The sequence below is a fragment of the Melozone crissalis genome, unplaced genomic scaffold (assembly GCF_028551555.1).
Source record: "Melozone crissalis strain CALT ecotype California unplaced genomic scaffold, PUWL_Pcris_2 ptg000023l_1, whole genome shotgun sequence".
Taxonomy (NCBI): Eukaryota; Metazoa; Chordata; class Aves; order Passeriformes; family Passerellidae; genus Melozone; species Melozone crissalis.
Genome location: NW_026535801.1, coordinates 34174614 through 34197945, shown reverse-complemented (window position 1 = coordinate 34197945; position 23332 = coordinate 34174614). Strand labels below are relative to the sequence as shown.

Genomic DNA, 23332 nt, shown 5'->3' with positions numbered 1-23332 from the left:
TCTCCTCAGTCCCTCCCAGGGCCGTGGGTGCCGCGGGGTGTCCGTGGGTGCCGAGCCCGGCCCGTCGCTCCCCGCGGACGCGCTCCGGCTGCCACCTGTGGGCTCGGCCGGGCGGGGACACGCAGGGACCGGGGTGACACGGCGCGGGCTCCGTGCCCGAGCAGCAGGGCGGGGATGGGATGTGCTGTGCTGTGATGCGATGAGCAGCCCCGGCGGGCAGAGGGTCGCGGCAGCGCCGTGCGAGATGGAGCCGGAGCCGGAGCGGGCGGTGCGGGGCTCCCTCCCCTCCCCTCCCCTCCCCTCCCTTCCCTTCCCTCCCTGGCTGAAGTTCGCCGTGCCCGAGGCGCTCCCGTTGAGGTGCGGGGATCCCCGCCCCGCTCCGCCGGCATCACATGGTGCTGGGGGAAGGAGGGAGGGAGGGGGGAGCCGCCCCCCAGCCCTCGCTTCTCCTACAGTTTCTCCAGTCTCAGCGCTCAACTCCGGCGAGGCTGGAGCGCGGCGCGGCGCTGGGCAGGGCGGGCTCCGCCGCCGCTCCCGGGGCGCCGCTCCGCAGCGGAGGCGGCGGGGAAGCGGCACAAGAGCGCGGCGCCTCCGCTGCACCCCGGCTTCTGATGCCCCTTCGCGACTGCACGCCAGCCCGGCGGCCGCGGCTCCGGGAGGATGCGGCTCTTCCTCCTCGCTGCAACTTTCTGGGGATTGTGCCTGGCGCCAGGTAAGGGCTCCGCGACGGCGCTGGAAACCTCCGTCCCATCCTAGCCCTTCGACGGAGCTGCTACGGGGCGCTAAAACCAACGGAGCGGCGGAGCCCCCGTGCTGCCCGCGGCTCGCAGAGCTCCCGCCGGTGTCCCCAGCGCAGCCCCGGTGCCTCTCGGCAGATGCCGCCCGTGGATGCCGGACCGGGGGTCGGTGCCAGCGGTGCCAGCGGGCCGGGGGTCGGTGCCAGCGGTGCCAACGGGGCTCCCGCCGCCGCAGCGCTCCCAGCGGAGGTCGGGGGGCTCGGGCCGGGGGTGTACCCGCCGCGGGACGAGGGATGCGGGATTGGCCGGCGGAGCGCTGCTGGAGAACCGCGGGAGCGCCTCGTTTGCATGATAAAAGCGGCTGGCGAGGGATGCTCCGCCGCTTTAATTGTGCATGGCAAAATAGTAATTAAATCATTTGTAATTAATTAGTAGCTAAGTAAACCCGTCGGCGCAGATAAGAGCCGGAGCGTGGCTGTGAGCGGGGTTTCGCTCTGCGGGGCGCGGGTGCCGAGCGGCGGGCCATGGATGGGCAGCGGCCGCGGGGCTGTGCCGGTGACGGTGTCGATGCCGGTGTCGGTACCGGTGCCCGTCGCCTCCTGGCGGCGGCGTCTCCAGCGCCGGAGCGGCCGCTCCGCGGAAAGGAGCATCAGCAGAGCCGGCAGCGCTCAGCCTCAGCGGCGCTCTTCTTTTACTTTGTATTTGTCAAAGGGATACTTTGGCTGAGCTGTTGAATAGCCAGGAACAGCCAAATGCGAAGGGGGAAAGAGAAGGAAGATTTCTAGCACGTGTTGGTTGTTTAGATTTTATTTGTTTTGGTTTGTTTTTTTAATACTATTGCTATTATTTAAGGGCAGGTTAGATGGGGCACCCGGTTGAGCAGGTGGTGACCCTGCCCATGGCAGAGGCTTGGAATGAGATGATGTATAAGGTCCTTTCCAAAAAAAGCATTCTCTGGTTCTGAACAAATCTCTGTCTGTTCCAGGTTCGGGTTTGCAAATACAGTGTTACCAGTGCGAGGAGTTCCAGCTAAATAATGACTGCTCCTCCCCAGAGTTCATCGTGAACTGTACGGTGAATGTTCAAGATATGTGTCAGAAAGAAGTAATGGAAAAAAGTTTTGGTAAGGATTTGATAATTATTCCTCTGTTTATCTGGTTTAGGAAGCATTTGTTGCTTTTGGCTCCACCCATTCATGGTGCCCAGCTTCATACGAATCTCGTATCCCCACCTGAAGGGACTGGATTCAGTGTCTTACACTTCTGAGTGGCTTTGCAACTCAATAAAGTTAAACATTTTCCTTTAAAACTGAAGGATGCAAGCCAAATGTTGATAAAGCTGGTTAAGACACAGCCTTATGGGTCTCTGATATAGTTTCCCAGCACTGGGAAATTAATAACAACAAGTTAGTTTAATCTCATTACAGTTAATTACATGGGCTTTTCCCCCAAGAGATAGAAGAACATTAAATTAGTAATTCCCTCCTTTCTTTTATTTACTCAAGCAATTTATATACTCTGAAGATTCATCTTAAGGGATGGAAAGTGTGGTGATCTTTGCTTTCATCCATTAAAGAAACCATCAAGAAAAAGGGAGAAAGGTTTTTTTTTTTTTAAAAAGGGAGGGGGGGTGTTAGGGGGGAAGAGAAGGGCACAAATTGATTTTTTTATACTAATTTTTAATTTTTTTTCCCCTTACTGCAATTAATATTGAAGTTGATGTATTAAGACAGCAATGTGTCCAAGAGGGAATCAGCTGTGAGTCTGCACCTTGCCTCTGTTGTCTCTTGAGCTGTTTTATAAATGGCTGGGCTGAGCAAACTCCTCTTCCTCCTCAGCCAGCTGCCCCGCCTGTGCTGCTCATCTCAGGCCACTGTGTAACCAGGATAAATAATAATTGTTGTTACACATCCAAAGTAGCTGAACTGCTGGCACATTTCATCCTGGGTAGCACCATCCACAGTGGCTACTCCTGTGAAATACTTACAACCTGTCCAGTGTAGGGGGAAAATCTGGTTTTAAGCTGTTTAAAGGAAGATCAATCTGTCTTAAGTTATTTTTTTACTGGAGTATTTTATTTCAAAGGGTGGTAAGGGCATGAGATAGTTACACCTTTCAAGGTACCTTTAACATCTTGAGTCTCTCTAAATGACTGCTTGAAGGCTTTGCTATCTCCACACCACAGCTTCTGTGGCACTTCCATGAGGTCAGACAGGATGTTTTGATTTGGAGGGCTCTGGATGTGGTAGCAGATACAGACAGAAAAGCCAGATTTGAACTCTTTTGATGGATGCATAACTTGCCATTACTCCTGTGAGGAAATTGCAATACAGTAAATAAGCAGCTCTTAAACTGCTTGGTGGGGGTTTTTTAATGCAATTTTATGTTTTTTCTGAGTAGATCCCTGGATTTTTTCCTTTAAGAGGTTACTAACATGCTCTGCATAGCTGGTGCCACTGTTTTATTACATTTACTTCTATAAATGCATTTCTTATTAATTTTAAGTTCAGAGATTGTAAATTTCAGCCAGTTAATAAATTAAATTTTAACCTATTTCAAATTGAATGAAATTTACATTGCAAGCTTAGTTTCAGTTACCCTCAGTTTTAGAGAGGATTGGTTGTAAAACAGAGATGATTCAGTTCATCATCCTTTATTGGTTTTATTCTTAATTGATATTTAAATGTGTGCAATATAAATGCCTTACTCTCCCAAGTTTTATTTAATAATTCATTTTACTTCTACCAGTATATTTCATAACCTGATTCTTTTGGTTGTTGCTTATTACTAAAAGCTGAAATGTTTCAAGTATTGATTTTAATTTATAATAGACTCAAGTTTGAGCTTTTAACCCAGAAAATGAAAGATGCAAATTTGCATTCATTTGACAGCACAATCTCCTAATTAGGGTTCTTTCCTCCTCAATAAATACAGTCAAAGGAGTGCAATTTTTGTAGGTTAACCCATTTTTGTCATTAATAACAGTAGATGTGTCAGCGAGCAAAGCGCTGCAAGTTACCTCAAACTTTATTTAAAAGTCAGGTGCAGTGTTCTGAGATAAAGCTCAGGGTGGGAGTGGGTGCCCACCCCTCTGCACCCTCCCCTGCAGGAGGCACCAGTTTGGGGGTTCTGCTGTCAGGGCTGCTCCATCAGGCTCTGTGCTGTGCAGAATTCCATTGCCTGCAGGGCAGCCTCACCTGTGCCCAGCGACTCTTCCATGAGTGTTTGCTGTGTTCAGGACAGAGATAAAGTTATAACTCAACACTGAGATGCTGCCACGGCAGCCCTGTGGCTCAGCTGCATTTCTGGGCTAAACTCCCTGTCCTGGAGGCCAAATGGGAGCCCTGGGCTGCTCTTCCCATTCACCTTGCACAAAGCTCCTCGTGCCTGTTCACACCTAACTCCTCCTCAGCTGCTCTAAATCCAGGGCTTCAGATCCCACTGGGCTCTCTCAGAGCTTTGTCTCAGTTCAGGTGAGAAATAGCAGCAGCTCAGGCTCGTTCCTAGCCCAGAGCTCAAAAAGTGGCTCTGATGTGAGCAGCTAAGAAAGCAGGTGCCAGTAACTTCTGTTTTGAATTAGATCATCAGGCATCTGATCTCAGCTCTTTGTTGTACCAGGTAGACATTTGCTCCTTTGGACAGCTGAGAATTGAGGAGCAAATAGCAAAATATTTTTCTCTCTTAAGGCTGAGTTGTAGTTTAAAATGTTGCCAGAAAAAGTTGAATGACTGTTAGAATTCTGTTCCAGTGGGAGATACAGGACAAGACAGTATTTTCCCTGTGATAAAGAATCTTGCTAATTAACTTGTTAATTAAATCTCAAAAAAAAAAAAAAAAGAAAAAGCCTTCTTTTAGAGGGTGGAGTGATGAGAATGGAAAGTGGCACTCAAGACTGTACCAGAAAATTTTTCAGTTTTTTATCCCACAGAAATTAATGTAAAGGATAAGTTTCTAGTGCAGTCTTCAACTGGATAAGCAGGTTTTTGAAAACTGTGTAAACTGAATGTTTGACAAAGGATCAAAGTTTTTACCATAATTCTATGCAGATACCTTGTGGAAATACCTGTGGTGGATTCCCTGCTCCCACTTGCCTCTCTCTTTTCACTCTATGGACTTTTAAATTGGACATGTCAGTGCTCCTTCATTTTTAGAATATATGCAGCAGCAAAGAAATCCCACAGTATATTGGGTTCAAGTGAAACATCTTGGTGATAGATGGATGAGTATATAGTGTGTATATGCTTTTATATATATTACATATCACAGAAAACATGCCGGTAATGATAGCCTTGCCTTTTACTGAGGGGAAGAGTTATCTGAGCATAAAGGCTGATCTAAAACCTACTTAAGGCAAAATGAAACTTGCCGTGTGAGTACATCAGTGAGGGATAAAGCAGGAGGATGAGGCAGCCAGCCCCGAGAGGTAGCCAGTCTCAATTTCTTGGAACTCTCTGCAAGCAAACCTGCCCACGTGCATGTTTTGAACAATACACCTTCTGTTCTGATCTAATTGTGAATATACTTTTACCAACTTTTGCAAGGAAAAAAATTATCCACTGTAGCAGCGCCAAAACTTGAAAATATCAAGTATTTTTCCTTTTGCAAGCAAATAGGGAAGCAATCAGATTATTGTAATAATCTGCAATAAGAAATTTTGATTATTTTGTTTGGTTTACTATGGTCCATTTAATGTATTTAATTGGTATATAACTCTGCAGTGTAATTGAAGAAATTGCTGTGATTGTGTGCTTAAAAGTAGTGCATGGAAACACCATGAGCAAGATCAGTATCTCAGTGTTGAATTAGAATTTATCTATTTCTTTGAACTCTTTCCAGTACTGGTTTTCCCATCATTTGTTTTATCAGTGGCTGTGTTGTGTGATGAGTTGGGCTGTGGTAAATTCTTTACCTGTGATTATTACTTGGTTTTGCCATGATTGAGTTGTTCATGTGTGCAAGGACTACAGAACCACAGACTTTTTTCTGTGTTCATGTATAGAATCCATTATTACTAATATTAATTGCATATCAAGGGGAAATTATCAGAGATTTATATCAAGGGGAAATTATGCTCTGATGTACTTTTATTGACAAAGTGATTAAAACAGCAAACAAAGTTTAATGTTGCCAGAATTATTGTAGGCATTAAAGTTTATAGAAGTTGTTGCATCCCCAGTATCCATTTAGAAACAGTAAGAAATATCTACTAAATTGGTGGTGGAATTTTTTTTCTTTTTTGATTTTCCTCTACACATTTTTGGTCAAAGGATATCAACATAACTCAACAGAATTTTTGGTGTCTGGTGAGCTTTTTTTGTTTTTTAATCAAAGCAAAGCACAATATAATAAATCTTTACTGACAATTTTAAAAGATAAATAAAAGTTTTGCACGGGACAGTTGGTACCTGTAACATCACATGTTGTGCTGCCAGGTGCCAGCGAAATGAAGACATAATGTCAATATTGGAAACACAGTTCACCTTTGATATTGAATGAAAGACTTGCAGTGGACATTGTTAATTTGCACTGAATGCTGGACACTTGGATCTGTGGATGCATTTCCATTCAGAAACACTTTTTGTCAAATGTCAAAGCCATTTCCTCACTTGTAAATTTTTTCCAATCTTTGGGTTTCTCAGAAAACTTCCAGCCACTTATGGAATGCCCTGACTTGAGTGTGTCAGCTAAGGAGGAATTATGGGAGTGTTCAGCAGCTGCTGTTCTGACTGCCTTTCCACAAAGAAAAGCTGCAGTGGAGTTAACAGTTCAAGCAGTTTATGACTTGAAAGTCATGACAAAGATCCAAGTGCAGAGTGATGAAGGCTGCATTATTTTAAGGAAGATGGGGTATCTGGTCCAGTGAGTTCCATCTTTCACAGGATGTGGACAATAGCTTTTTATGTTATTTTATTTCCCAGGCTCCTATGAAAGATATACAAATGAATTTTGTGATGATACAGTGCCCACAGCCTGGTGTCTCTTAAACCTCCCCTGAGAGTTTCCTATTGCATTTCACACACAAATGAGTTTGTGTTTCCAAACCCTTTTGGAGCCTGACCCTGCCACTCCTCTTAGCTCCCAGTGGCTGTATCAAAACATTGGCAAGAAGCTTTAATTAATCCAAACAGTTTTCATTTCCATTTTTCCTTTGTAGTGATTTTTTTTTTTGGGAAACTTGACAAAACTGGATTTTGCCAACTTACCAATAGGTCTTTGAAACTGGAAAAAGCCATATAAAACTCAGGAAAATCCTACTGTTAAGTTTAACAGGCTGTAAAACCCTGACTGTGAAAATAGCGAAAGATTTAAGAGCAGAATGAATTTCCAAAGTTCTGGCATGCAAGTGCCAGCAGCTGAGCCATCCCACTGAAATTGGTAAGGACATTAATTAGGGATGCAGCAAGACTATTCGTGTTTAAAATTATTTCTGGGACTTTTTGCAAGGATGTAGCATTTCAACATTTGTAAAGGTGAAAGGCTTGTGGCTTCCCTTCAGCTCAGAATGTGAGGGTTGTCAAGAAAAACCCTCATAGAGAATTCTGAAAATTGAGTCCAAGTTCACCTCTGTCTCTACAGGATGAAGTATATTTAGATATTGATGGCAAAGGACATTTGGATCTTGATTCCTTTGTATCAGATAGGAGGAGAGGATGCAAAGCTGTGAGCCAAAGCATTGTTGGGCAGATTGTGTGTTGTACTGCTTGACTGTACATCCACGCCGGTGAGCAGGGAAATGAAGCAGAACAGCAGGAAACCAAAGAATTATTAGATATGCAGGTGAAAGCTGAGCTTTGATCTCTCATTTGTAGCCTCCTGTGGCTTCAAAAAATACTTGATAACACCACCATTAGCAGTTGTACTTCACTTTCCCAGCCTATGCATTTTTAAGCATTTTAATGCCATGCTTCAGCTTTGCAAGCAGTGGCAAAGACTTTTTTGTGATTTTTTTTTTTTGTTGTTAACAACACCATTTTGAGTCACATTTCCAGCACCAGAATTAGAAGGCACATCTTACAAAAAGATATCAGGGTAATCTAAACCTTTGTCCTCTTCAGTTCATAATTGTCCAGTTTTCTCCTGAGCTGCCTTTATTTCTGCAAGGTGTCATGTCAGGGTCAGAAGGAGAGTGATGAGGCCAGACTTTCATTGTCAAAAGCTTCCTGTTAGTTTCTGAAAAAATGTGCAACTTTTAAAAAGTGCCAAGTGTATGAAAGATTTGTGATGATATTAGGTTTTCATATAAAATCATGATAGCAATATGCTAAGTGAACCAGGTGGTTTATTTTCTTTTTACAGGTGGGGCAGAGTGGGCTGGGTTTGTTTTATTTTTAATAGAATTGTATACTCCCTAAGAACCTAAAGGCACGAATGTGCTTTTATCTTGTCTATAGAAGGAATCAAAGGGAGGACCAGGATGAAATAGATGCAGTCCTAAAACACAAGATTAAAAATCAGGAAGTGTGTGCATAGCTTTGCAGTAGATTTCAAGTCACATACTTTTAGTGCCTTGGGGGTTTTTTGGTCTGGAAAACATCGGCCATGGTATCTCACAGTATTTAAGTAGCTGTTTACAAGGTAATTAGAAAATCTTGTGATACAATTCTAGCAAGGTGCAAATTATTTAAACCACTTGTCTCGTCAACTTTCCTCTCTGGAGTTCACAAGGATAAGAAGAATTATTGTGAAGTGAAACTTACAGGACATGGCTGGATATGATCATATTTTACACTTGCTCAAATTGGGGTTTGGAGTTTTTGGGAGGGTTTTTTGTAACAATGAATTTACAGCCGTGGCTGAAAGTCTCTGTGTTCAGGAAGCTTAATTCATACTTCAAACCAATAAAAACATGATCTGAGTAAAACTGCAATTGTTTGGGGAAGCACAACATCAAAAGAATGATTGATTGCTCTTCAATATTCAGTCACTTTCTACGATATTTAGGACCTTATTAGATAAAATATTTATAATCACTTTCTCTAGAAAACAGCAAATCACAGTAGGACTCCTGGAGTCTGTCACTGTGTGAACAGGTACTAGCTGAGGAACTGATAATCATCATAGCAAAACCACTGAAGCCATAAAGAGATGGGCATAAAACCTAAGACAGAACTTAAAAAACATAACTTACAAACCTATTTGTGTGTAGTCTGAATCCAATTTTTGTAGCATTACTGATACAGTAAAATGCAGAAATAATCACATTTATATTTTATGTTCCATAGAAGGTGATGTTCACCTGTTTACTTGTTATTCTTGCACTAGTATAAATTCTCATTTTATTTCCTGGCAGACATCAGAAAAGAGCTTTTGTAAATCCTACTGGGTACTGAATTTTGCTTGAGTGCAAGGTGAGCTAGTGAAAGTTTAAGGAAAAAAATACAGAATGAAATATATGAATGAAATTACAAAGCAGGCGTGGCTAGGCAGAGCACACATCAAGTTTATACACAATGAGAGGGAAAACTTGCAGATTCACCAAGAGCAGAAAATTGAAAGTGAAATAAGACAGTTGGGACTATGCAGGATATTCAAAGAAAGGAGTTTTGGTACAAAAGCACAGTCATCAACTTTTCTCTATGAGCAACAACACTGAGAGAGCACCCAAACAGATCCTGTGCAGTTCCTGCTAATGCAAGAGCTGGGACAAGACTGGGGGCCTCCTCCTGAGCTCTGTGTGCTACACTGTGAATCATCCACTGTTGGCAATTTCCCAGCTTTTACTTAGAAGAGATGGGCAAGATTTAAACACTCCATCTGAAAGAGTTGAGTGGAGGTTCTGTCAAAATTGTAAATGTACTCCTCAAACTTGCCTTGATTACCTGCTGGCTTTCTCAGCTACTCACTTTAAGATACAAAACTTTCCAACTGCTCTTTTTTTGCTTCCAGCACCTGGTGCAGCCTTGAAAAGGCTCAAGGATGCCTCAGTGCTGGTTGGACACAGATTTCTTTCTAAGCTCCAGAAGATTTATGAGGCAGCTTTGCCCAGAGCACGTGCAGGGGGATTTTGCTGAAGCGCTGTTTGCGGAGTGAGCTGCACAAGGCTGACTTTCACACCTGTGCCTGTGAAATTGGTTATATGCATATAAAATAGAAAATATACAAATAAAATGGTGCAGAAAAAGCTTTCTTTTAAAAAGTGAAGTGTCAGTGACAGCCCACAAAATCAGAGGACATCTGGCTTGGAAAGCTCAGTGCTGGGCAAGGTGACACCATCCACTTGACTGAGGCAAGCTTAGAGAGGAGAGTTTGTGGCCATCAGGTCCTGGGGTGAAGGGCAGGGCTGTGATTTCCTGCTGAGTTGTGCTTTTGCAGAAAGCAGTTCCAGAGTAGCTGGGTCACCATAGGAGTGGGAAGGTGACTTTTTTTGGAAATTAGCTCACTGATCTCAGTGGTGATACCCTGGCTGGCTGTTTTGGCTCTGTGCATTTTGCTGAAGGACACTCCTGAGAGTACAGGTGCAAGCCGGAGTTGCACACTGCTTGGACTGTGCTTGGCTCTTGAAAGGTGGAGAGTCATGCTTACACAGCATCTTTTTGTCTGCACCTCCTACAACAGAAGACTCAGAGGTGTCTAATAAGGTTCTTTTCAATCAGTGAGAGAAAAACCTTGGATCTTCTGGTGTCTGCTGCAAAAACAGAGTGTAAGAAGTAGGTGTGATGTCACCTTTTTTGGTTGTCCTAGAAACAAGTTAAGCTGTTATTCAAGGGAAGTGCACTGGGCTGTGCAGACAGGGTAGAGGAAAGAGCACTGACTTTTGGATTGGAATAAATTATTGCTCAAATTGTTTGTTAAAATCAAGACAGAATGCACTTGTGTGTGGACAAAATAGTGCCAGGGTACAGATGCACAGGACTAGACTGGATCCAGCTGAGAAAATAAATATTGCAAGCTGGAACTATAGAAAAGCCTTAAGATTTACACCCATCCCTTCATTGCAAGGAATAAGGCAGAAATATTAGTTTGGGCCTTAACACTGTCTAAATATGTGATGATTTGTGGAGCAGAGAAAGGTGCAGCCATGGGCAAGTTGTTTAGTTTAGAAATAAATTTTCAATGCCAAATTTGAGCCAAAATTTGCTTAAAAAAACCCTGAAAACAAACATGGCTGTTGTAGGTATATGCGATAGGAGAGTGTGTGGGATATAAGCACATTATCACACAGCTGTTCTAGCTCTGTGCAATCCCTTCTTTTCTTGAAATTTCTTGACTTGCATCCCCCAAACCTTGAAACCAAAATAATGGAAAATCTGTTGGTCAGTAGTAGGTCCTTCACAGTAAAATATCCTTGTAATACCTAAACTGTTGTTGGGAGTCTGCTGAATCCGTGAAAAAGTACAAATTACATCCATCAAGTAATTGGGCAATAAATATACTAATTGAGTAGCTGTAAATATGCTAATTGATCACTGGTGTCAATTGTTGGGGGTGGGCAGCTGGGAATGACCCCATCCCAGTAAAAGCAGAGTGCAAAAAGTGAATCTCCTTGCTTAGCCAGTGACTCAGAACAATCTGAGGTAAAAGAAAAGCTTCCAGAAAGGTTTGCAATTATTTTTCTGGGTGATGTGTTAATGAATGCATCGGGCTGATTGCTCAGGCAAGAATACCCAGTAATTAGCAGTTATGTCTGTGCTATGAGTCTTGAGAGGCAGATAACCACTTTAAAGATCTGTCTGCAGTTCAGCCTGCTGGTGGCAAATGATTCAGGGAGATCTTGGGGGTCGTTTGGAAATGGCTCAGCAATGCTGCAAGGGAGGAGTTTGAGGAGAGATCTCAGGGTGTAACTCAGAGATAGAGAGGAGGCTGCTGTCCTGGCTGAAAGGGGGTGAGCTGAAGTTACTGGGGCCCATTTACCTGTTTGCTGGACTGATGAGATGGTGTCCCTGCCATCAGATCATGAAAGTCAGTTGTACTCATGTATTTCCTACCAGAATTATGAGAGGAAGGAGGTTTAGGAGTAAGTGAAGTCACAGCACAAGTGTTTTGAAAATGTCACACCTGCAGTGCTAACATTCCCTCTTTTTCCACCAGCTTCTGTGCCTGTTTGCATTGTGTCTTCCTGTCAAGATACTGCAGAACCAGAGAGAGAGAGAGCACAGCCTTTCCATGCTGAGCAAGCTTGCCTCATACCTGGTGCTTTGTAAAAAGCACTTAGTGTGACAGCAGCTGGTTTGTGAGATCAAGAGACTCTATCAGTACTCAAAGGAAAAAATCTTGGATGTGAAGGGCATGTTAGCTGTTAAAAACCTGATGGAAATGCTGAGTTTTTTAAGTAAAAAAATCTTTCTAAAATTGAGATTACCAGAACAAGGAATGGGAATAAAAAATCATTTGGGTGTGAAATTTCCTGTTGTAAGGCATTTACTGAAAAGCCACTGGAGAAGTGTTACAAGGGGATTTTGCTGCTAGTCAGATTATTCTCCCTATTTAGGTGTGAACATGGTCCATCTGTTCATGAGACTTTGAGTAGTAAAAGTTCAGTCTGTGCAGGAATATTGTGTTTTGACTTTAAAGGGAGCTCAGAATTGTTCTATGGGATTGGTCCTGGAGAACGGATCTGTTGTAAACACATGGAGTTAAGCTGCAGGACTTTGATTTTTTTGCAGGAGAGGTTTCCTAGAGTTGTCTGGTGAAAATCATGCCTCAGAGGGCATCATGTAATTGTTCACAGCGGTGAACAATTCCAGTCTCCTAATCTATGGGAGAAGTGCAAAGTGTAATATTTCCACACTATAAATTATCCAAACTAATAAATCACTAGTTCAAGTTGTGAACAGAGCTTTGCTGGAAACCTGTGAAAAGCAAACAGCAGGAAGAGAGTGATCTATAAAATGATGGGAATAGGAAATCTGCCAGGGTCAAAAGCTTTTTAGAGGCTTGGTCTTTGAGGGGAAAGTCAAATTCACTGCTGTTCATATGGAAGACTGAGGAATGGCTGAGTTTGGTGGGTGTTTGTTGCTCAGAGAAATAATCTGTGATGGGGAGATGCAGGATCAGGTCATTGTGTCTGGTTTAATTGAATACAGGAGTCCTTTCTCAAGAGGGAAGGGGAAGGAAAAACACTAATTATGGCCATGGGAAGGGTCATATCTGCTTCTGCTCTGGGAAAACTGCAGGAGGAACATGGCCAAAGCACCAGGTCTTTTTGGGGAACATCAGCTGAGATTTTGGTATTGTAAAGCCGATCAGTGGCAGCACCAGTGAGGCTCCTTGACAGCAGTGGTTTGTCAGCAGAGACAGAACTCCCTTCTTTTTGCAAAGTGTAGTAATAAAGATTGCATTGCTTGATCTGTGTGCCTTTGCTGTTACAGGGAGAACAGCCCACAGCTCCTGTTCCTTCTTGAGAAAAGGCTCTACCTGCTGTGTTGATTGATTGAAGCTCACTGGAGACAGAGGAAGATTTAACACTCACTTGAGGGCTTCTCTTCATAAGTTCAATGAGATAGATAGCCTAAAAACACATTTCAGAGTTGAGATTTGCAGAGGGAGAGCACAAAACAAGGAAACCCCTGCATTGTTGGGATGGCAGCAGTGTTGTGACAGGATAAAAGAATTGCTTTAATTAAAAGTCTCTGAAGACAGGAAATCCTTCTTTCTGAGCACAGCCCAAAGAAAGGGTGTTCTGCTGCTACTCTCAGCACTCAGAGGTGCAGTGGCTGATGCCAAATTACAGAGGTTTCTCCTGGACCATGGAGGTGCTGTAGTGGTTATTAAATCTCTGGGGACTGAACAAATATCTGCAGGCACTGTACATCCAGCACCAGGGTTATATTCCCTCCTCACTCCCTCCAAAAAAAGTCATCACTGTGCATTTAAAGATGTTTTGGTACCATGCCACAGGACGCAAAGACATCATTCCCCACGGGAATCATGTTCCCTTGCTTTTCAGGAGGAAAAAACTAAAAACTCTTTGAAAATCCCATATTAAAAAAGAATAGTGATTTTATCATCCTTAGGAATATCCCTACTACTTTTTGTAACTACCAGCAGGCAAGCATCCATTATCTATTTCTATTATGTCTATGTTTTTCTAAGACAAAATTTCCACTGTAACACTTGCAGGAAAATTTTGGAGTAATGAGGTGGGGAACTGCCATAATCGTTTTCCACTATGATAGAACAAAATACAACTGTGTATTTTACAGCCTTTATAAACCATGTTAAAATAGCAGCTAAAATATATGCATCAGAATGTACTTTTTTCAGTTAAAAACAATCTGAGAAATTATAAATTAACTTATTAATTAAAATTACATTCAAAAAGGGAAGACTTTCAACTCAAGAAAGACGCTTCTATAGAAATGGAAATTTTTGTTATTAAGGGTATTAAACTTCAAAGACAAGCAAGAACTGAGATTACCTGGAAAAGTACTTCTAATTCTTCTTCAAAAAAAATTTAAAAGGGGAGGGAGGAGGATGAAAGTTTTGCTGATAATCATCCTCCTTTTACTGCTAGTTACCTGTCTGTGTGTGGTAAAGCAGCAAGAAAAAGAAAAAAAAATTCTCAAAAGACAAATGAATAGCATAGAAAGCTGTAATTACTTAGACACCTTAACTCAGACATGTTCAGCAATAGAAACAAAACTAATTTTCTCACTAATTGCGTTTCAGTTATAGCTATTCAAACAGTTTATTCTGAAAGATGAAGAATTCCAGCTATAAAATGCACCATTTGATATACATTATGCAAATTAAGTCTGTCATATTTTTGGTTCCAACCAGGATTGAAGTACAGAGCAATCCTGGTTGGAGCGATCGCGGTGCTTGGCAGTGCAGGGCTGTTTGTCCTGTCACTGCTGGGGTGCCTGTCCTGAGCACCAGCAGTGCTGTGGGGCACCGAGAGCTGGCTTGGCAGCTGCTTTAGGGCAGGAATCCCGCTGTGAGGTGTTCCTCTCAAACGGAGTAACCCTTGTTGTGTGTCGCAGGGATCATGTACCGCAAGTCCTGCGCCTCCTCGGCCGCGTGCCTGATCGCCTCTGCTGGCTACCAGTCCTTCTGCTCCCCTGGCAAGGTCAACTCCGTCTGCATCAGCTGCTGCAACACCCCCCTCTGCAATGGACCCCGCCCCAAGAAGAGGGGCAACTCTGCTGCGGTGCCCAGGGCACACATCATAACCACTCTTCTGCTCCTTAAATTGGCTCTGTTGTTTTCGTACTGCTAAACTTCAAGCAAGTTGGTTTGTTTGGTTTGTTTGGTTTGTTTTTTCTCCCTGACGCAATTTGTTCCGCATCCTTCTTTCTTCAAAGACGCTGCAATTATTTTCTGTTTGTTTCCAAATCCCTGTCAAGAGCAAGGGAAGTTCAGTGGTTGCGTGGAGAAGAGGGGCTGATATTTTTGTCAGCTAATGAGTTCATTTAGCAGATTGAATTTCCAGTGTGCACTTAAAAATCCCAGCAGGACACAGAACTCCTGTTCTTTTTGCATAACTGGAAAAAATCCATCCGCGTTATTCCTTTTGCCATGTTGTCCCTTTCCTGGGTCATTTCAATTTCCATCTTTTTAAGCTCATTGCTAAGCAGTAACTTTGCCTTATGAGGTCACACTTGGTGTTCACAGAGGCCGTTCTGAGCGGGCTGTGAGCCGCTCTCGAGGGGTTCCAGGCTGGGATCTGAGGGTGCAGAACCCGTCTCCTGTGGGCTGCAGCCGGGCGTGGGCTCCTTCTGGAAGGTGCTCAGGAAAACTTTAGCGTTGCCCTTGGCGGAAGAGCCGCGCCTGGAGGACGTGAAGAGCAGCGGGCGCAGGGAGCGGCTGCTGCGCGCCGCGGAGCTCTGGTTGGCCCTGAGGAACCGCTCCCTGTTGGCGTGCTGCAGCGTGAGGCGGCAGCACAGCACCTGCAGGAACACGCTGCGGAACTGCTGCGAGGAGATGTTGTACAGCAGCGGGTTCACCACCGAACTGAGGTAGAAGAAGATGTCGGCGATGGGAAGGAGGGTCATGTAGGCTCGGAAGTAGGGGTAGGTCCAGTCCTGCTTGGGTTTGGCGGCTGCCATGATCCTCCTGACCTGGTTGGGCATCCAGCACACCGCCAGAGTGGCGATGATCAGTCCTGCGGGCACAGAGAGCAAGAGAGAGGTCTGCATACGTGGGGGAAGACACACGAAACACCATCAGTTCTGCACTTACTTGTTAGGAAATGGTACCAATTTTTCAGTGTTTTGCTTGACAGCTTTTTCTGCCAGTAGCATTTTTTGTTTGTTGTTTTTAATAACTGTTACAAGGTCATTGCGGCACATGCTCAGACAAAACACTGCATAGTGCTTGGATGGTGTTTCTTTGTACCTGTTGTCATTTATTGGTTTTCAGAGTGTTCTTTCTCTGATCATCTGTGTCTTTGGAAAGAATATGGTTTTAGTTTGGTTTCTGCTCTTACATTTCTTCTGTCTTTCCCTTTACTTTGAAAAACAAACACAATAAGTAGAACCTATAGCCATATCAGATCAGGCAATACCCAGAAGAGATCAGATTCTTGTTTGTACTTTACAAAAAAGAAAATGTATGCATAATAATATATTTCGTGTTATTTTTGGTAGATTTCCTCTTACAGAAGCTATTTTTAAGTAAAATGTGTATGGATCTTTTTATGGTAATTAAGATATGTTGGGCTTTCTTAAAAATCAAATTCCAGTGGAATTAAATGATGAATGTAAATGAGAAAAACCCAAGCCTAGTCATGAAAGTGTAAGCAGTTTCAGATTGTAAATTACGCTTTAAAATGTGGTATCTGACCATTTTGTATTTATATGTAAATATAAATACATGTTGCTGCATCACTAATGGCATTAAAAAGGGGTGGCTGAAGTGTTGGGTGTCTCAAAATTCAATGGATTGAGTTCTGCAGGGTGCAGCAGCCCTGCAGGAACGTGTCAGTGATGGAGGTGGCTGTGCCAGGCAGGACATGAACAGGAGCAAGGCACCTCATGGCATCATCTGTTTCTCTGTGTGCCAGCACTGCAAATCCTGCCACGCTGTGTGACATCCCAGGTACACAGAGTCGCTGCTGCTGCTGATGCTCCCCCAGCAGTGCTGGCTCACAGGGCAGCCTCCAGTCTGCTGTCCCCTCTTTGCCTCTCTCTGTGCAGGAGCTGTGCCTTACACCAGCTCTGGAGGGAGCAGAAGCTGCAGCCTGGCTGCTCCCCTGGGCAGGGAGTGTCCTGGTGGGGCAGTTCTCATCCTGTGTGTCACCTTGTTAACCTCATCCAGTGCCTGACCCCTGCTCCCAACAGCAGCACAGAAGATGTTTAATTCTTACTTCTCTAGGCTGAATCAGATTTCCCCCACTGGACAGGTCACTGTAGCAATGACATTTGAAAATAGCAGGGTTTTGAAGCCAGGAAAAGGATACTTCACTAGCAGGAAGATGTGAATGTAGCAGCTAAGGGAGGCAGGAAATAGAAGAAAGATTTTTCATAACTTTGAAACTGCCAGAGCTCCATCAGGCTCTGTCCAAGTTCTCGCCACCAGTACCCCTAAGCAAAGAAAAGGTATGAAATGCCTTTTTAAAAAAAATTAATTTTTTTCATAAAAGGGATAATTACTTTAACAAATTTATTATCTCCCTGAATAAGCTACCAAATAAAAGCTGTCCTTTGGATCCCTTGCTTCTGTAATCACTTACTGGGGTAGTGATTGGGATGGGGAAGTAGCAGATCTTAAACAGCACTGGCTTAAGAGCCCTGGAGAGCTGTTGTTGGCAGGCCAGCAGTAAATCCATCACCAAAACCTTTGCCATTTTCAGTTCTTTACTTACCAGAAGTCTCCTCAACCACTGTTCCTTTGCTCTCAGTCCCACAGTCCCCTCCCTGCCCCTGCTTTTCCCCTGCCACCTCACCTCACTGTTCAGTACCTGCTGTGCCTCTGTGATCTGAATTTTGCATTAATCCTGAAAATGTTTGTGGCCTTCAGTGCTCTTGTCCTGCTGCCAGCTTAACAACTATAGGTTGTCAGTCCTGGCATGGGCCAAAAGAAAATAAGGCCCCTTTCAGCAGTGACTTGTGATGAATCTTATAAAAAGGCAGTGGAAGGATTTTATTGGCTTCACTGGGGCTTTTTCTCTGGTGCAACTTAAACACAAAAGTTCACAAGCCCAAATCTGTGGAATTCTCATCAAATTTCACCAGAAGATGTCTTTCAAGTGGGAAGAAAATAAGCTGTATTGTACAATTTTATTTTATTTTTTTGTTCTTGGTTAGAAACAGGATACTTCATCATGCTGATTAATAGCTTCCTAAATTATGAGTGCTGCTGTGAAAAACTATGAGCAAACAATGAATGCAATCATTTTTAAAGCCCAACTACATTGCTCTGTCTGATTTTTTTTTTTGCTTCTATCTGAATTCCTTGGCATTGACCTTTCTTTTTAATTCAAACTGCCAACTGCTTAAGATGCCTCCTTATATTCTTCAGCCCCTTTTGTTCTGGAGAAGTGAGTGTCTGGTAGTGTGTACAGCCAGTGAAAAATGAGCTGCTTGTGCCCTTGTGCAGCACAGGCAGGTTTGTCTCTCGGGGGGCAGGAGGGGATGGCTGCAAAACTGTTTTTTCCCAGGGATGACTAATTGTTCATTTTCACACTCTGAGAAGATGCCTGTTGACTCAAAGGAGATGCACCATGCAAATAAACATGCTGACAGACTCACAATATTTTTCCCAGCTTTCACACTTGGCATGGCAGTGTGGAGTAAAGGGAAACTCAGCAGAAGAGCAGCTTGGGTGTGACAGTGTTCGCAGGGGTCTGAGGATGAGGGAAGAGATGAGGATCTGACTCCGTGTTTCAGAAGGCTTGATTTATTATTTTATGATATATATTATATTAAAACTATGCTAAAAGAATAGAAGAAAGGATTTCATCAGAAGGCTAGCTAATAATAAAAAAATGAAGAATGATAACCAAAGCTTGTGCCTCTCAGACAGTCCGAGCCAGCTGGGCTGTGATTGGCCATTAATTAGAAACTACCAACATGGGACCAATCACAGATGCACCTGTTGCATTCCACAGCAGCAGATAATCATTGTCTACATTTTGTTCCTGAGGCCTCTCAGCTTCTCAGGAGAAAGAATCCTAAGGAAAGGATTTTTCAGAAAATATCATGGCTACACTCGGGAAGCCTCTGAGCTCAGCTCTGCTGCTGTCAGGCTGAGCCTGCATTTGGGCTCAGGAGTTTGTGCTGTGCTGCTGTGCCAGAGGTGCTTAAACAGCCTCAACCAGCTGGAATGGAAACCACATTGAATCTTACACCAGCACTGATATTTTTCCTGTGAGCTTTCTGCCTGATGGGAATAATTCTTCACATTTCAGCTCATGTTCATCTTTGCCTTCCACTCCTCATTAAAGAGAGAAAGATCAGTGGCTCTGCTTTTTCCACCCCATTGTCCTGACCACTGCATGGAAGTGACACAGAGCAGAGCTTTATCTTCCATGGAATAACAATGTTTATAAACAAAGTAATGCTGTGGTTTTGCAACCTCCATCACTGGTGCTTGAAATTTCCAACTCACATTTGAATTATTCCAGTTCAGTCATCAGAAGGGCATTAGAAAAATGCCAGCAGAAGCCAGGAGCCCTTGTGTTACCTTCTGTAAGTAAGAACATCTCAACCTTTAAATAAGAGCAGGAGCTTAGAATTCATTTAACATTGATTTAGTTATTTCAAGGTAACAAACAAAACAAAATACATGAAAAGGTCCTTCACTAAAATGACATTATAAAGTTAAACCATACACAAGCCACAAAACAGTTTACCCCAAAATAGGAATTACCACATCCTACTACTGTTTGAATCTGAAAAGAGCCCAGCCCAAGACTCTTTACAAACAAAGCATACAAATTTAACACTTTAAATTTGGTAATCATTATTCTAACTTCCCAAAAGTCAATCTCACAGTATTAATTCTTAATATGTGACAAAGGATCATTTATGTAGTAAAATAAACCTAGCGTTTAAGTGCCAGTAGTATAAATATTAATTGCTGGCAGAGAATAGGAGTTTGGCAGTCATCTATCCCTTAGCAATACTTTTTTATTACTCAGAAAATTCCTCTGGGCCATAGGGGACTGAATTAAATTCATTATGAACTTTATTGGGAAGGATTTTAAATATGTGCAGATGTCTGGAAGAGAGGGCTTCCTTCTCCACATTTCCCCTTGTTCTTCTGTTGAATAGAATTTTGTCTTTTTTTTTTCTATACCTAAGCACTTAAATCTGTCTCCTTTTAAAACCCAGTGCTTTGCCTCTATCCTGGCTGCTGCCAGCCATCCCAAAAAGCCTGAAATTGTCAACAAGATGATAATTGCCACCAGACAGTGCCAAGAACAGGATTTCTCTGGCTGCCACAGCCCCTTAGCTGAGGCTGTTGGTGACCCCAGGTACAGAGTCCTTTGCCTGTGCACTTCACCCTGACCATCCTGGTGGCTCAAGGTGTGCCAGGCTCTGCTGCTGCTCCATCCCAGCCAGCCCAAAGCACAGCCAGACCTCAAACTTTGCCCCTCTAGGGTCTGATTAATGACACAAAGGCGGGCTCCCAGCATCTGCTTGTAAACTGACATTTAAATGGCAATTGCCAGTGGAATATAAGCATATGGTTACTGAGCTGTGAGTCAAGTGCAGGCAGGAATGCAATTGGTTCAGAGGAAAAGCTTTTTTTAGTGTTGGTTTCACTTTTGTGTACTTGGCCTGTCTATACTCAAAGGCACAACATGACACTAATGCTTAGTCACAAAGCCTTCAAACAGTGCATCAGAAGTGCCAAGAAGTCCCAACAGAGGAAGAAAGACCACCTTTAATTATTAAGTTTACCATCATAAATCAATGCTAATTACAAGGAAAGCACTTGGTCCCTACTGGGTTCTGCTACAGGCTTTGAAAACATAGCAAAGATACCTTCCCACTAATCAGGGTCTCAATGGTCTCAATATCAGCCACTGATAACTCAGGAGAAGGGAGAAAAAGCAAAGACAGAAGTACTAATTAAGAATGCTACTTTCAGGAGGTGGGGTTTTGGCTTGTATTTGTGTTACATTTATTTTAACCATGAGAAAGAAATATCTTGCTTTTTGTTAGAAATAAAGACATAAGGCACTAGTTTATTGTCTTTCTAGCTTCCAAGAAGTGTCAAGGCATGAAATGCAGCCTTCAATCACTGAGGTGACCTTCCCAACTGCAGATCAATGCAGTGCTGCCTCCCAGCATCTGCAGCTGCTCCCTGCCTCTACTCTGCTGCTGCAGCTCCCTGCATGTCAGGAGGCAGCTGCCATATGCTCCTTGTCTCCTGACAATTGCCATTGAAATGTCAGCTTACAAACAGCTGTTGCTGTCACTGCTGCAAGCTTGGCCTGTAAATGTAGCCAGGAAAGCAGGCAGAGTGATGCCTGAATGGAGCTGCCCCTGGGCACTGCAGGCTGCTCTGCCTCGGTGGGAAACTGAGGCAGGCTGGAGCGCCTCAAGCAGGGGGCTGTTTTCCATGCTCTCCTGTCTCAAGGATCTCCTGTTGGTTCTTATTTGGACAGGGAAGAGTCTGGAGCAGTTTCTCTGCTCCTCGAGCAGCTGGGTAGAATCTCAGACCCAGGCCTGCAGCTTTTACCGGCTCCTGGTGAGTCCCTGGTGTCAGCCCCTGTCAAAAGTGACTGGACCCCTCTCTATCTCTGACCAGAAGGGTGTGCAGGAGGCTGGGAAACAGGAACACAGCTTCCACTTCTGCTCCCAGCCCCATCATTGCCTCCCCCATCGTCTCCCTTGGGTTTAAGGGCAGAAAGTTTAAAAGCAAGATGCACAGAGGAACTGCAGTGTCTCTTCAAGGCTTCTGGGGAAATTGCAGCGTTTATGCCAGAGCTGGTATCTCCACATAAAAGGTCTGTATAGCACAAATCATGTGCTAGAAGGCCTTTGTATAATTCCTAAATTAGTCTTGTCAATGTTGCCAGGCCTGCATCCTTCTTGTACAGCCTGTCATCATCTCCAGCAAAGCTCTGCCTGGCTCTCCAAGATCCAGAATAAGGGAAAAAAGGCAATAGGACAGATCTGAGGGATAATCCTCCAGGCACAGAGAAGTGGCCACGCTCCTCTTGCCCACACACCATTGCAGCAGGCCCAGGCAGGCTGCTGGGCTCTCTGTGGCCCCAGAGTGCCCACAAACCCAGATCCAGCTGGCCCACAGACACACACAGCTGTGAGATAATAAACCTGCCACAGGGCCCCTATCAGATCCAGCTGTGTGCCCCTGTCTGGGCAGAGATTCCCAGCTGGGTCTCAGGTCAGCCCTGTCCCTCATGTCCCTGCTCTGTGTCCCTGTGGGCACTGAGGCAGTTCCTGGGTACAGAGTCACTGCAGGCAGCACCACCAAGCCTGTGAAACACAAGGGGAGGTTTCACTGCCCTTACCAGGGTACTCATGACCATTAATCTCCCATTTCCCAAATCCCCACCACCCAATCTGTATTCAGTGCACAACGCCACAACCATCAGTAAGGGTTTTGCTTGAACGAGGGCTGCACTGTGCTCCATGGGCAGGATAAACTTCTAACAAAGATTAAAAACAGGAAAAGAATACTAATAATGCAAACTTCTCCCTTGCCCCTCTCAACCACATGCAAGTTTCTTCTGCTGAAGGACAAACATTATAGTAATAATAAGCACATATTGATGCATGTTGAGGAGAATATAAAATGTATTAACCTGAGAGATAAATATCGATACTGCTTTGTCCATGTCAATATTTAGTTCAAGGGACAATAAATTTTGATATTCACTGAAATAAGTCAATACATGCATTGCCACATGCATTTTCTATAAGCTCAAGTTATTCAGAATTTGTCTTTTTTTCTTATCCTCGACTTTCAGAAGCACAGATTTGCCTCTCAGAAATGCTTCTCTGTAAGAGAAGAAGGCAATAAGGAAACTAGCCCTACTCAGGCAGGGAGAAAAAATGAGAAGATATGGCCAGTGTCTATCTCCCAGAGAGTGACACAACATCTTTGTCACCAGCACAGGCAGGAAAATCTCTTAAGTGCTCACAAAGAGGCTCTGGCAAACACCACACAGCCATTCTCAGAATGGGCTTGAGCTACACAGAGGCCAGCAACAAACTTGTTATCCTTGTGAATGCTGCTGGAAGGATTGAGCACATGGGCTGGGACAAACAGCTGGAAAACAGCTCCATGTACACCCCACCAACAGCTTCCAGCAAAAAACCAATGGACCAGCAAGTCCCACAGCCTCCAGAGGCATTTGGGTCCATCTCATGCTCCTTATGCTCCTCCAGTGCAGTGAGGCCACATCTCATTAGCGAGCACGCCTGGGTGACAGAACAGTGCTGTCCCATGAAATGGAGCAATAAATGAAAGGCACTGAGGAAAAAAATAGCTGCCTCTTGGGGCAATAAATTAACCAAACCTGCAGGATTTCAATAAATGTATTGCTGTTCTGTTGCACATGAAGTTGTGTCTCTTCCAACCGGAGCCACCATTAAGAGTCCCACTAAACCCCAAATGCTGAAGTGATACATGAATTCCTCCTGTAAGGGGCCATTCCCCTGCTCAGAACAGCAATGTGTTCAGGTGTGGGGCACTGACAACACAGGGAGTCTATCTTTTATTTTATTTAAAGCATCT

The 23332-nt window shown here is 43.9% G+C and overlaps 2 protein-coding genes across 2 annotated transcripts in view; one reads left to right on the top strand and one right to left on the bottom strand.

Moving 5' to 3' along the window:
* The first annotated feature begins 503 nt into the window (after positions 1–503).
* Positions 504–14901, top strand: LYPD1 (LY6/PLAUR domain containing 1). Its single transcript, XM_054277808.1, has 3 exons — positions 504–712; positions 1723–1860; positions 14659–14901. Exons 1-3 carry the CDS (start codon positions 661–663, stop codon positions 14892–14894), a joined length of 426 nt encoding a protein of 141 aa, XP_054133783.1. The 5' UTR covers positions 504–660; the 3' UTR covers positions 14895–14901.
* A 353-nt stretch (positions 14902–15254) lies between these two features.
* Positions 15255–23332, bottom strand: part of GPR39 (G protein-coupled receptor 39) — a 75164-nt gene continuing 67086 nt past the window's right edge. Inside the window, exon 2 of the mRNA XM_054277807.1 lies at positions 15255–15779. Within this exon, the coding sequence (XP_054133782.1) occupies positions 15271–15779 (509 nt within the window). The 3' untranslated portion in view covers positions 15255–15270. The remainder of the gene's footprint in view (positions 15780–23332) is intronic.